General features: G+C 47.0%; 1 protein-coding gene across 2 annotated transcripts in view; it reads left to right on the top strand.

Moving 5' to 3' along the window:
- The first annotated feature begins 598 nt into the window (after positions 1 to 598).
- Positions 599 to 13500, top strand: part of VANGL1 (VANGL planar cell polarity protein 1) — a 61690-nt gene continuing 48788 nt past the window's right edge. The window contains exons 1-3 of one of the 2 annotated variants that reach the window (XM_005292672.5): positions 599 to 735; positions 8883 to 9172; positions 10354 to 10480. In XM_005292672.5, the coding sequence (XP_005292729.2) occupies positions 9102 to 9172; positions 10354 to 10480 (198 nt within the window). In that variant the 5' untranslated portion in view covers positions 599 to 735; positions 8883 to 9101. The remainder of the gene's footprint in view (positions 736 to 8882; positions 9173 to 10353; positions 10481 to 13500) is intronic. The other variant, XM_005292673.5, reaches the window with a different exon arrangement.

Genomic DNA, 13500 nt, shown 5'->3' with positions numbered 1-13500 from the left:
GAGTGAGGGTTCCAGTACATGGTGATATCGAGTGACCCCAGAGTGTAGACACGTGTGTACCTAGTGATTAATTGAGCCCCGGGTGGAGATGGCTGGTCCTGCAGGAGTGAAGGTTGCAAGAATCCTGGAGGTGGATGCAGCACTGTGGGGGTTCAAGGGGCTGGGCTCGGCTCAGGGGGGAGGTTACAGTGTTGGAAGAGCTGATCCTAAAGAGGGTTGCAGTGGGAGTGAGGGGCAGAGGCTGCTCTTATGTGTGGGTGTCTGTAAGAGTTTGGTGTGGGGGGGTATAGTTAGGAATGCTGGGGGTCCTGAGGGAAGCTTGCAGTACGGCAGGTCAGGAGTGCTTGAACTAGGGGTGCTGTCGCACCTCCTGGCTTCAAGTGGTTTCCATTAAATACAGAGTTTACAGTTGGATTCAATGGCTCTCACCACCCCCACTATACAAATTGTTCCAGCACTCCCGGGGCAGGACCCAGTGGGAACTGGGCAGCAGCAAGGGGTGATCCCACCAGGCGGGGGGCGGTCCCAGCAGGCGGTGGGTCCCGGAGGGGCTATGGGGCAGGCGGGGGGCGGTCCCGGCAGGCGGACTGTCGGGCGGCTAGTCCTGGGGGGCGGGCAAGGGCTGGTCCCTGCGGTGGGGCGGGGCGGCGCCGGGCACAGGAAGCGGAAAGCGGCGGCGCTAGCAACTGCAGCAGCTGGGCTGGTACCGGGAGCAGCATGGAGCGGCCGCGAGAGGTGGGTGCGGGTGCGGGCGCGGGCGGCGCGGCCCGGCTCGGCTCGCCCTGCCCGGGGCTCCCCTCGCCCGCCGCGGGGCGCGGGCTCTTGCTCTGCAGCGCTGCCCGCCGCAGGGCTGGGGCTTTCCCGGGGCTCTCCCGGCTGGCGCCCAGCACCCCCGGGGCTGCTCCTGCCTCCCCGGGCTGGCCCCAGATCCCCTCTCCCGGCGGGCTGGGGTCCTGCTGCGGCTTGCGCCCCTCTGCCCTTCTCCGCGGGGCAGGCAGCCCCAGGGGGTTGAGGCCGTGCCACCCCTTCCCCGTCCCCCCTCCAGCAGCCCCCGCACCACCCTGCCGGGCCTGTTCAGCCCTCGGCCCCAGCAGGGGACTAACCCGGGATGGGGTTCGCGCCTGGCGTGCTCTGTGCCTGGGGACTGGCTGCCCAGAGCCCCTCTCCCGTCGGGTGCTGCCCGGCATGGAGGATGGCTCTTAGCTGCTGGGCTGCATCTGTGCTCAAGGCTGGGTGGCCCCTCGGCTCACGCTGGCAGGCATCTCGCTACCTCTGTTAAACCAGGGAGGGAGAAGCAGTAACCGGGCTTCTGTAAGTCTCAGCTACAAGCGAGCGTGTACTTCAGTTGCAGCTCCTGGCTAGGAGGTGCCTGATCCATTTGGGCACGCCACGCTCCTGGTGGAAGGGAGAAAGAGCTTTTTGTCACTTCTCCTGCCCACACTAAGCCTTCTGGCTGCTGCATGGGTTGCCGGAGCCTCTGTTTTCTAGGTCTTCTGCCTTTGCTGCTCAGAGCTTTCCCATTCAGCAGCATGAACTGGACCAGATTCTTGTCATTTGGCATTGCTGCCCACAGAGCCCTGAATAACAGCAGTGCACATAACTGGAATCTTGCTAATTTCAGGCAGAGCTATGAGCAGCAGCTTAGGCACACTGAGGCTTGCCTGCAGACCTGGGAAGGCAACGCTGCCCTGTGCAGGGTTGCCAGGGAAAGCTTCCCACTCACCAATGGCAAGTGAATTTTTAAAGCCCTGTGTTTGGAGCAAATTAGTAATTGATTAGTAAACCAATAAGTGAATTAAAACTGAGTTCAGTACTCTGCAAATATATCTAATTCCCTGGATGATGTAAATCAAGTTGTTTAAATTCCAAGTCTGTTTGGGCAACTGTGGGTAGGTGTATAAGACAAAAAAGCTAGTAAAGCATAATGTGATCTAGTTATACAGAAGTTAGTTTGATCAGTTGGACTAATATGACAATTCATGGCTACACAGGTCTGCATGGCTGTCTGTTAAGTTTAGACCATGGCAATTTACAACCTTTCGGTGATGGAGATGTGAGATTCTTCTGCTCCAAAAGCACAGGCCTGCCCTTGGCCTGCAGGGGACACTCCTTTTAGTTTTTAGCAATATAGGTGGTGATCGTGTCCCCACAGAAGACCAAGTTATTACTTTTGCCAGTTTGTTATAACAATTGCAAACTTTGAATGGCCACTTTAAAAAAAAAAAAAAAAGACTTAATTTCCTTGTTTAGAATGTTACTTAATGGTTCAAAATAACATTCCTGCATCAAAAGCTGGGCTCTTTAGCTACATGTTTCCTGAAGGTGCAAGTGACAGGGGATCAGTTTTCTTAGTCTAGGGAGGCAGAACTAACAATTGTACATAGCGTTAGAATATCCGTTGGGGAAATAGTTTTGATTAGTGGGAGAAGAATTGTATTCCGCTGTTCGGGGTAGTAATTCTTGCCTCATAATTGCCGAGTATTTAACGTCCTAAGAATTAGATTTTAAACAGGCTTGGCTTTTTACTCCTTTTGGGGTTTGAATATATAATTGGCTGCAAAGCTCCGACCAATATTGGTTCTATAGTAATTTAACTTGTTAATCTTAAAAATAAATGGTGAATAGAGTTACAGAAAACCTCCTATTTAAAAAAAAAAAACTCCTTGCAAGTCAAAATTCTGGAAGGATTTCCAGCCCACGTTCAGCCACACAGAGAGGTAGCTAACGGCTGATGGCTATCGGCCAGGAGCATGAAAGCTAAGCAGATATACAGACTGTGTCTCAGTTAGGATACTGCTTTTAAATTCCCATGTTTGCTACTGTCCTTTCAACTCCAACACTGGAGGGAAGGGTAGTGCAGTTAGGGCTCCAGATTGCCAGTGGCTATCTGAGCACCATAACATCTGACCCTTATCAGAGCAGTGTTTGCATGAAAGAGTGGTTAAAATGTTAGTGCTGCTGGTACCATGGGTATCTAGTGCTCCCAGCAGAAAAGGAAAGATCCAGCAGGGTGTTACCATCACGGTGATAATGTTTTGGAAATAAATTGCTTACCATCACTTCAGGTTTACTGTCCCATTGAGATAAATACAGGGAGTTCACTCTTCTCTTTGGAGCAAATCCTGCCCTTTCCCCCATGGTTATTGAGGGCGTTGCAAAGCCAGTGCAATTCTTTCCAAAGGATGTGAAGCCCCTGCAAGAGATGCATGTTGTGAAGCCCAACTGGTTTGCCCAGTCGGGATTTGGGTTTGGGACTGTAGATCCACTGGCCATTCCACCCCCCTGTAGTTGAAATGCCAGTGGCACAGAGAGTCCTGAAAGGAGGGTTAGCCCCTCTGGGGGGTACAAACAGACCTCTGTTGTTCTCCAGAGTCTCCACTTTCGTTTAGAAGAACCCACAAAAGTCTAGCTGTTATGGTTTCAGAGAGAACCTTGAAAATGTGACCTTAGTATAACCAATGCAGATTAGTATGCCTGAGTTTGCCGAGGGCCTGCAACAATGGCTCCAAGGTTGAGCTGCCCTGTTCATTTCAACAAATGCTAACTCAGGCCAAGACACTTTAAATGTCAACGTTGTTCACTATGTCACTGCTCATGAAAGCATATATCATATAATGAAGACCAATGTTTTCTAATGTGTCGGTTGTGCCCCTCCCATGGGTCCCACAAAAGATTAGGTTCATGGGGGGGTATAGAAGGTATACAAACTAAGAGGTACAGACTTGGCTTCCAGAAATTTGGGGAAGGCTGCTGTAGCCTTGGGGCTGGAGAAGGAGTCACAATGAAGCTCTGCTGCTGCTGAGTAGCTTGTGGGGGCCCTAAAGAAAGCCCAGTAGGAGGGTTTCAGGACGCAGACTAGCGGCTGCACATGGTGTGGGCTGTAACTCAAATTTTTTGCTTGATAAACACTTCTGTTTATTACAAAGCAAACAGCCCTGCTGCGTTTTTGGACCTGTAATACACGTTCAAATGATTCACCCATATGTTTGTATTATCTATTTAAAACAAATTAAAACAATCCTCCTGTAGAAATATCCATGCCATATAATGTGAAGACCTTGCTTTTTTATTTTAAATATATAAGTTAACTGCCAGAGTGAAAACTGAAACGTGCCACAAACTCAAGTGCAAAAAAAGTATGTAATGTAGGTTGTGCATTTAAAATGAAAGTCCCCAGTCCTACAATTGGATTCATGTAGACAGATCATTCTGCCCTCGTGGATCTGATTTCTGGATTGGGGCTTGAGTCAGGAAATGCTGAAGTTAATGTTCTTGCAACATGAATTTGGTGACGTTGCTCATACGTGGCTCTTTCTATTTGTTCTTAGGTGTGTAATTTAATATATTAAACTACAATGACTTTTACACTTTAGGAAAATACCACAGAAATATTGTGCAGCCAAGTTAATGCTGCTGCAGGAACTTTTAACTTGTAAATTTCCTGACTCTCGGTCTTTGACTGTGCAATCCTAACATTGCCTTAACACAGCTTTTAGGTTTTTGTATTTAATTTCCAAGTCTTTACTAAATTAAATTGGGAGAAATTTCCCTTGTTTGCCAGCTTACGGGCCTCCATTGGCCAATAGACAGTTGGTGCCATTTAAATATCGAGGCCAACTGCACACTTAACTGAACATGTGTGTACTTGTGGATGCTTTCTGCTGCTTATGCTCCAAATGGCATTTTCAAATGCACGTAACTTCACAAACTAACTGCCAAATTCTAATTCAGTAGAAGTTCTAAACCTGCATAATGATTAATTCCTTACTAAATTTGAAACTTTAAGACTGAGCTGATCTAGAGTTATCTTCCCAAGCACTGCATAAGCAAACCTTGAAACTGTGAGGAAACTGATGGGGTAGCCCAGAAGGCTGGGTGTTTTTGTTCACATTTGTAAATTAAAGGGCTGAATGCAACCAACTCAACTCAACCTCTTTTTTTGTAATTGCCTTGAGCCGGGGCCTTGCTCTCTTGAAATCAATGACCAGACTGACTTCACTGGCAGCAGGCTTGGGCCCTAAGCAAGGAAAATGGCCATTCCAAAGAAGAAAATTTTATGAGAGGTTTATGAGCATTTGAAACTAGGGAGTTACAATAAGTTACTTAGCAACCTTAATTGCAGAGATTTCTGCTGTACTCTGTGGAGACTATCTTATCTGATAGGCAGTGATTTATCTTGATGTGAAGGGCTAGTGCTCTTCTTGCCAGCATAGCCACCTTCCCTTTGGGAGCATAGCAGGGCTCTGTATTCCTGTGTGCTCAGCAGCAGCAACTCCCTTATGGGCTGCGAAAAGGACAAACACAGTCCAAGTCCTACCCAAGCCCTGCCCCACCACACACTGGTGCCCAAAAGGACTTCCTTCAGTGCCAGTCCAAAGTGTCCAAATCAGGGCATCCCTGAGTAGTCACACAAGATGATGGCCTTGTCTAAACAAAGTTGAACCATTTTAACTTAAATTGGGGTTTAAACTGGTGCAAGCTTGTGAATAGATAAGGCTTCTGTACAGTACAGTTGCCCATGTCCTAGGGCCATGAAGAGATTTATTGTTACTTTTATTGTGATAGCATCTATAGGCCACAACCAGGTTCGGTCCCATTGTGCTAGGCACTGCACTCATGTCCGCTCTGTGCAGAATGTTAATTGTAGGAGCCTTCCCATTACTTTCTGGGCCTGCCAGTCGAGGACTACTGTCTTCTTGTGGCTCCCCAACCTAATGAGCCCTCCCTGAGGACTCTTCTTTTTTCCTTTCTCTCACCCCCACTGGCGGTTCTTGGGAGTTTCTTCCAGCTGGGCTTAGCCATTTCCTACGGTGGGCTACATACCACACACCCTTCCGTGCCTGACCTGGGTGTGGGGTGTGTACATTCCATGTCAATGCAGCATTGTAGGATTGTGGTTGCTGCAGTCTTCCAAAGGAGGTTGCCTGTGGTGTTGCTCAAATTGGGTATGGTCTTCAGGCTTCTGGAAAGTTGCCAGTGCAGCCCTTGGTTGCCCAAAGTTTGGGTGCCCTTAGCTGGCTGATAGGCAAAACCAGTGGTGTCTCTTTCCAACTGAATTCAAACAGATATAGTGCCCATTCATAGCAGTCCTGCTGCAGCCTTGGCAGAGCGCTCTGTTTAACCGTCAGTGTCCTGTGGCCAAGGCTGTGAGGTGTTGCAGAACTTTCGTGTTAAGGGTATTGCTGTTGGTGGTGATTGATCCAAGAGGGTTGGCTTTTTGGGGGCCTCTCGTTGACTTTTTGTGGAGCTGCATCAAAACCATTGCTTTTGTTTACACACACCCACACACCAGGATCCTGCCTGCCCTGGGGGCATGTTCTCCGCTTGATCCCTTGTCACCTCTTCCTACCTCAGAATGGGAACTGCCTGCTCTTGATTCATGCGGGGAAAGCCTGGATACTTTCTCTGTAGTATCGGTCTGCTGAAATGCTATGCTGACTCTCAACAAAGATGCTCGTGCCTGTAAAGCAGTATGCCATGTGTTGTCTCTCTGCCGCCATCCCTTCAATAAAAAGCTCCACTGCTAACACACAAGGAATTTCTATGTCCTAGCACTGGTTACTCCCTTAGGGTTGTAGTTAGAGGAGGGGGTGGGGAATTATACTCCTATTCTTGGCTCTGCCACTGAGTTGCTGTGTGATCTTTGGGCAAGCCACTTGCTCTCTATACCTAAGTTTCTTCATCTGTAAAATGGGGATAATACCAACCATCCAGGGAGGCTGTGAGACTTAAGTAATGCATGTTTGCAAAGTGCATGGAGAACCTCTGAGAGGTAAGAGTGTTAGTCTCTATAGTAGAAGCTAGTGTAATTTCTATACTAGGGGTGGTTACCTCTCCTTGGGTATACACACAGCCCTCTTCTCTTCCCCACTTTGCTGTTCCCATCGTAGGGGTACATGTGTTAGTGGAGAGGATAGCTGTCCTCAAAGAATAGATTTGAGTAAGGCCACAAACAATTTGTGATTGGAAATCATGACTTTGAGCCCATGCTTCTTACTTGCAACTTCTGTCTAATTCAGGATGTTCCTCCTCTATTGCATGCAAGTCTTGCTGATTTACGGGAATTGCAGATTATGGCTCTAGGTGGTTTCTATTGATCGTGTTCTGCTAAGGGTGCTTTCTTCTCACGGCCATCCTTGCACACACATCTGCACTAGCTTCTGATCTCCTGGCTACACTTCAAGCCTCTCCTACTTGCTTTCAGATCTCTGCATGGTTCTGCTTTTGCCTGGGTCTCTACCCTCCTGCATCCCACCCAGCTTCATGCCTCCTTTCATTAGGAGACCTTCCTGCCTTATAGCTGCAACAGTCTCCCGATTAACATGCACACAGCCAATGCCCTCTCCATTCAAATAACTCCTGCAAGCGCCCACCTATTTGACAAGGCCTTGCAGCTCCCACCATCTATGTAACATTTTGTAATATTGTCCCCATTTGTTCCATCAGACTGTGAACTCCATGGGGCAGGCATTTTGTTCTTTGTTCTGTACACTTTATACAGTGTAATGAGTGTGCTATACACTTACATCATTAATTAGCACATGAGGTGTTAAAAAGATTAGCCCAGATGAGTTAAAAAGCCAACTCTTGCTCTTTTTGAAGGAGGTTGAGTATTTCTTGCAAGAGGTTTGAAAATTGCTGTGAGCAGAAAATAATTGGAGGATTTAATGAAAGCAAACTCTCTCTTGTTTTAGAACTTGTAAATAAATGTAACACCAATGAAAGTAAAGGCCACGACACTGATGAGAGGCAGGAATAGCCTGGGCAGGAAATGTATAAGATTGCTCCCTCCTTCCTCATGCCAAGCACCAAGCTCTGCCAAGGGCCCACTGTCTTGAGCTGCAGTTCAGCCACCTACTGTTCTAGAGTCTGGGGATCTGTGTAGTGACAACCCTGTTTGTGTGCATCGTGAAAACTGGCAAATCGCTCCTCTATCCGCTATTCAATTTAACTTGTAACCTAATCCAAAGTGTGAATTTGGGTTCCCCAAAATGAAATGGATTAGTGTCCACCAGTCCTTCGCTACTGGAAATGTTTGATTGTTATTCCAATATCTTGTTCTTTCCAAAACATGTTCCCTTTCCTCCTCATTACAAAGATGTCACACACCAGAATGCCCTACAAAATATACTCCAGGAAACAAATGCTGCACAAATCCAGGGTGTGTGTAAAGTAAATGTGATCTAATAATCTCTACCCTGACTCCTATGACTTTTAAAAAGCTGCCCTTCTGAGCCCAAGTAGCATGTAGATGGTAAGTGAGAGGGGACCTTGTAATCTATGGTATTTTATAGTTAGTAATGCTAATAAAATGGACACACCTTGTAGTTATGAAAACAATACAGGTTCAGGCACGGTGGGTCTGATTCTCTTTTGCCTTGCCCCTTATGCGCTGACATATACCTGTGCAATGTGAGTGTAAAATGTTTTCATTCTGACTTGGTAACATTTTTATATCTACTTTGCACAGGTGTAAATGACAGACAGGGCAAGATGGTGGTGGAGACGCAAACCCAATGCATCTTTATGCATTTTCCAGTAGTGAGTTACAGAAATCTACGGCATGGGCTGTGTTGCCTTTCCCTCACCAGACCCCTCTGTTTATCCAAAGATTCTGCTGTCCTCTGGAGACTTTGAGATAAATGGGGCTGCGTTGTGTATAGCAGGAGCTGCTTATTTTATAATTTATTACTCCACAAATATATGGACTGAACAAAAAAGCTGTGGTATCTGTCCCCAAGAGCTTACATGCTTAGACCAGGTGTGACAAATGTTGATAGATGCTACAGGGGAAGGAGGACAAGGGCTACCAGGGTAAACATGTGGCTGCTTTGCTTAGTAGAGTATCGGTATTGTATGCCCATCTGTTTCTTTTTTCCTAGGTTGGTATTGAAGATTAAGGCACCTGCTCTTCCCTCCTTAGAGTTTCTTTAGGTGGAAAGTCATTGGCTGCCTGATGTTTTGGAGCTACTCATGATTGGGACGCTGAGAGTATCCAGGAAAGTACTTTCTCTGAGGACCCCACCTCAGTAGCAACAGCTGCTCACCCTCTAAGGAAGGCAATCAGTGCCCCTCCCAGCGGGGGGCAAGCGTCTGCTGCCATGGATACCGAATCGACATACTCGGGATATTCCCACTACTCAGGTCACTCCAAAAAAGCCCACAGACAAGGGTATGGAAACCGTTATTAACAAATTAGTCCTTAGGCTGGGCAGTGTCACAGTGTCATGACCTCTTCCTTAGATCATGCTGAAGCCCCTCGCAGACCAAAACACTGTGGCTCTAAAGGAGGCAAAGTGTGGGATGACTTTTTCTCTCTCTCAGGACACTAGAAATAGGGCCACAGAAGGTGGAGATGGAACAAGATTGGTTAGTTCAGACATTAACTGAGAGGGCTGGATAGGGTCCCCAGATGGAGGACTGACCAACTTTTTAAACAAATGCTTGCTATTCCTCCTCCTTTTTTTCCACTCCTGTTTGTCTTCCTCAGCTAGGGGCAAAGTTTCTCTTCACCTCAGCTGCCATGTTAATACCTTTTGTGGGTAATTCAGGTGTTTAGAAAAACAGCTAAAAATAGGCAACGTTTGCCTGTGGCTTTCATCTGAGATCAGGGCCCCACTGTGATAGGTGCTGTATGGACCCAGACATTCCCTGTCCTGAAGATCTTAGTCTAAATATTGCTGTCAGTGCTCCTTTGAGTACTACCTCAGCCCCCTTGAGACAGCTTGATTACTGACTCCCCAACCCCCCATCTCCCTCTGAAATCCTTTGGGGAGAGGGAGTACTCCCTCAGTTACACTGAGGATACATGTGGGAGAGTGTCCCCTTCTCCAGGCCTCTTCTGATGTTGCTGGGGTAGGAGGTGTTTGTGACCAGGGATTGAGAAGGGAAGAAATAGGTACAAAGTTTCTAATTTAAGTCTTCTAGGCCAGGGACTGTCCTATACAGCTCTGAGCTCTCTGTGAGCACTGAACTAATGTGCCATGCCCTGGGGACTGGCATGTGAGATGGCACCTGGAATCAGGCTATCCTTTAAAGTTTGGAAAGAGGGTCATGTTGTACGGGCAGGTGCAGGCTCCTCGGTGGAGTGAGTCCTCTACAATCCTATTGCCAGAAACCATCTGCAGACATGGGATCTATGTTGGCTCCCAACCTCCTTGGAGGCATAGCAGGTGGAGTTTATGTTGTGGAAGGTTGTATCGCAAAGGTAACTGGCAAGAGGCTAGGGCACCTCTTGATTTACAGGAGGTTAATGAAAATGGATAGATCTCACTGGGAGGGCTGAGTCTGTGATGCCTTCTGGTGAATGGGTCCTGTAATCTTCTTCTCCCCTTGCCTTTATTTATGGGAAAGGAGTCGGGACAGGCACAAATCGCCACGGAGTAAAGATGGCAGTAGGTCAGAGAAATCGGTCACCATCCAGACGCCTCCCGCGGAACCGCTGCTGGGGAATGATGCCTCTCGGACAGAAGAGGGTCAGGTAAGGAATGGGAAGCAAATGGAGACGTGGATGGGCAAAGCGCGGGCTGTGGGACAGCATTCTGCTTTGGTGACTGTCTTTGCCTGCCTGCACGCTGATGGAAATGTGTTCGTTGGACTCTTGGTAGCAGGCAGGAATGGCTCTCGGGTCCCTTTGGATCATAGTTAATGCTGTTTTGGGTTTTTTTCAGGCCTTAAACTGCTTTGCAAAACTCTCTACCTATAGGGACTGCATCACTTCACCTACCACCAAAATGTAGCCACTTCTGTGGTGGGATGTGGTAGCAATTTAACAAAGAGTAACACATGATTAAAGATAAAATATGAAGAATTGAAATGGTCACAGGCTTTTAGGGAGGCAGAATGCAATGATCCATTTATACCTCCACTCTTGTATTAAAAGGCATGGGACCTTTGAGCTTACAAGTGGTCAGGACTTTTGTTTTGTCTCTTCTGAAAGCATCACTTTCAGTAGTACAATGCCCTGTCTGAACACACTGAGGGCTTTAGTTCACTATTGATTTCGAAGAGCGCTTACTACTGAATCACCAATGCTTTGTGTCATGCCAAACGTACCAAGCCAGCTGTTTTTACCATCTGATCAAGGATAGTTACCCAACCCAGCCCCCCTCACTTTTTGCTTTAGCGACATGCCATTTAAAAAAAAAAATCTAGACCTTTTAAAAAAAAAACCTCTTTCTAAAGGTAACAGAACAGGCGACCAAGATGCTGAGTGGAGAGAGGAAAGCAAGAGACAATCTACAACAAACATAAGAAAAAGGAATGACAGCAAAAAATTGAGTCCATGCAGTAGGTATATGGACACTAGGTCAGGCAAAGAATGGAAAGCTACTGTTTCTATATTATATCTGGATCAGAACAGCGGCCCTTCTATACCGGGAGCTCCACGGGTTGAAGCAGTCATACTGTGTGAATAGTAGCCTTAAAGAGCAGTGACACTTCAAGACAAACTTGGAATAGTTTCCAAATAGCGTTTCAGTGCATCCTATGTTTCACTCTTTTTCTGCATGTACTTTTTAGGTTAGTACTGATGTCTTACGCAAAACCAAGAACTCTCTCAGGGAATCAGGGCCTGTCTACATATAAAAGGCTGCATCAGTGCAACTGCACCACTGTAGCACTTTAATGAAGATGCTCCTATACCAAGCTTTCCCGCTGATGTAGCACGGTCTACATTGGAGGGTTGGGGGTGGGTGTTAGGATGGTATAACTACTTTGCTCAGGGAGTGTGGATTTTTCACACCCCATGAGCGCCGTAGTTACACCAATGTAAGCCTCCAATGTAGACCAGACCTCAGTCTGCTGCCTCTTCCCCGCCAGCAATGTATGCGTTAATAGTTGTTAGAGCACCCAGATGCCACTGCAGAGGGTGCCAAATGGAGGTACATAAATAAACCTTCTTTGTTTTTTGGACAATAGCTTTCACAAACTGCCAGTTAAACAGTTGTGAATGGGTGAGTTTATTGTGTCAGGTGGGGCAAAATATGCTGATGAGTTCTTAAGAAACAGGTCTTTATCTTCATGCAAATCTCTCTAGTAATGTAAACTAAAAAGCGAAGAAAAATACAAAAAAAATATGAGAAGGATTGTCTCTTAGCAACTCAAAGACATTATGCTCCGGCAGCTTTTCAGCACAAATTTAGCTCAGTGGGAACGTCGAGGGATCAGCCTACCAACGAAGCTGAAGGTCTACCGAGCAGTGGTGCTTCCAACTCTGCTGTACGCCTGCGAGATGTGGACTGTCTATCGGAGTCATGCACGAAGGCTCAATCACTTCCACATTTCCTGTCTGTGAAAGCTTCTAAAAATCAGATGGCAGGACAAAGTGCCCGATACTGATGTCCTTACTAGAGCCAGTCTGCCGTCAATTCACGCATTGCTGATGAGAGCCCAGACCAGATGGGCCGGACATGTTGTGAGAATGTCAGATGAACGCATTCCTAAACAGCTCTTCTACGGAGAACTCACTCAGGGAAAGCGCTCCCATGGAGGACAAAAGAAGCGGTTCAAAGACACGCTGAAGACCTCTTTGAAGTCCTTCGAGATCAACACCGCCACATGGGAAACCTTTGCACTGAACCATCCAGCATGTCACAGCCTCATTCACACAGGCAGTAATACCTCTGAGGCGAGGCGTATTGCTGAGGCTGAAAAAAAGCGTGAGCTGCGCAAATCCAGAGCTGCTCGTACATCATCGACAGTGCCATTACATGTCTGCCTGACGTGTAACAGGACGTTCCACGCCCGAATCAGACTGATCAGTCATCTTTGGATGCACAGAGCCCGGTCATCGAAAAAATGAGTTGTTGAGGTCTTCATTGATAACGATGGACGAACATCAGCTCAGTAGCTCCACTTGACTGCATGAACTCTTGATAATGCCATTTTAAATGGGAAGAACTGTTAGAACAGTGAGGCTGGGAACCAGGACTTGTGTGTTCTGTTTTAGGTTTTGGCCCCGACTTGCTGTGATCTTGGCAAGTCACTTCCCCTCTCTGTCACTGTTTCTCCATTTGTAAAATGGGGGTAATTATATTGGTCCACCTCATCGAGTGAGTGAGAGGGTAAGAGTTTGTGTCGAAAATGCTTAGATGATCATATGGAAGGTGCTAGCAAAAGGCAGTGTACTCTAGTACTGCACTCCACTGGATAACTCCTTAGGCCTTTCCAGGGCCTGTTTCTACAAAAAGTGTTAACGTTGCTGAGACCATGTCAAGATGCTGGCTGTGGTTGGTGTCTCTTTTTAAAACCTCAGTGCTTTAGGCCTGAGATATTAATGTCCCAAATTGCACCAGAAGTGAAATTCTTGGAGCTATTCTAAATAATTATGCTGCCTCAGTCTGCTCCTGTCACAAGGATACTTTTAGACTTAATCTTTTTTATAACTCTTTTGAGAAGTGATTGTAATGATTTTATTAGATACTGGGCTGATGGCCCTGATTAGATGGAGGCCCTGAAACCACAGAACGAGAACAACACAACATCACTACCTCTGTCAAT

This window comes from Chrysemys picta, chromosome 1 (assembly GCF_011386835.1).
Source record: "Chrysemys picta bellii isolate R12L10 chromosome 1, ASM1138683v2, whole genome shotgun sequence".
In the NCBI taxonomy this organism is placed as follows: Eukaryota; Metazoa; Chordata; order Testudines; family Emydidae; genus Chrysemys; species Chrysemys picta.
The sequence above is the reverse complement of the archived record's forward strand: the minus strand, read 5'-3'. Positions and strand labels throughout refer to the sequence as shown.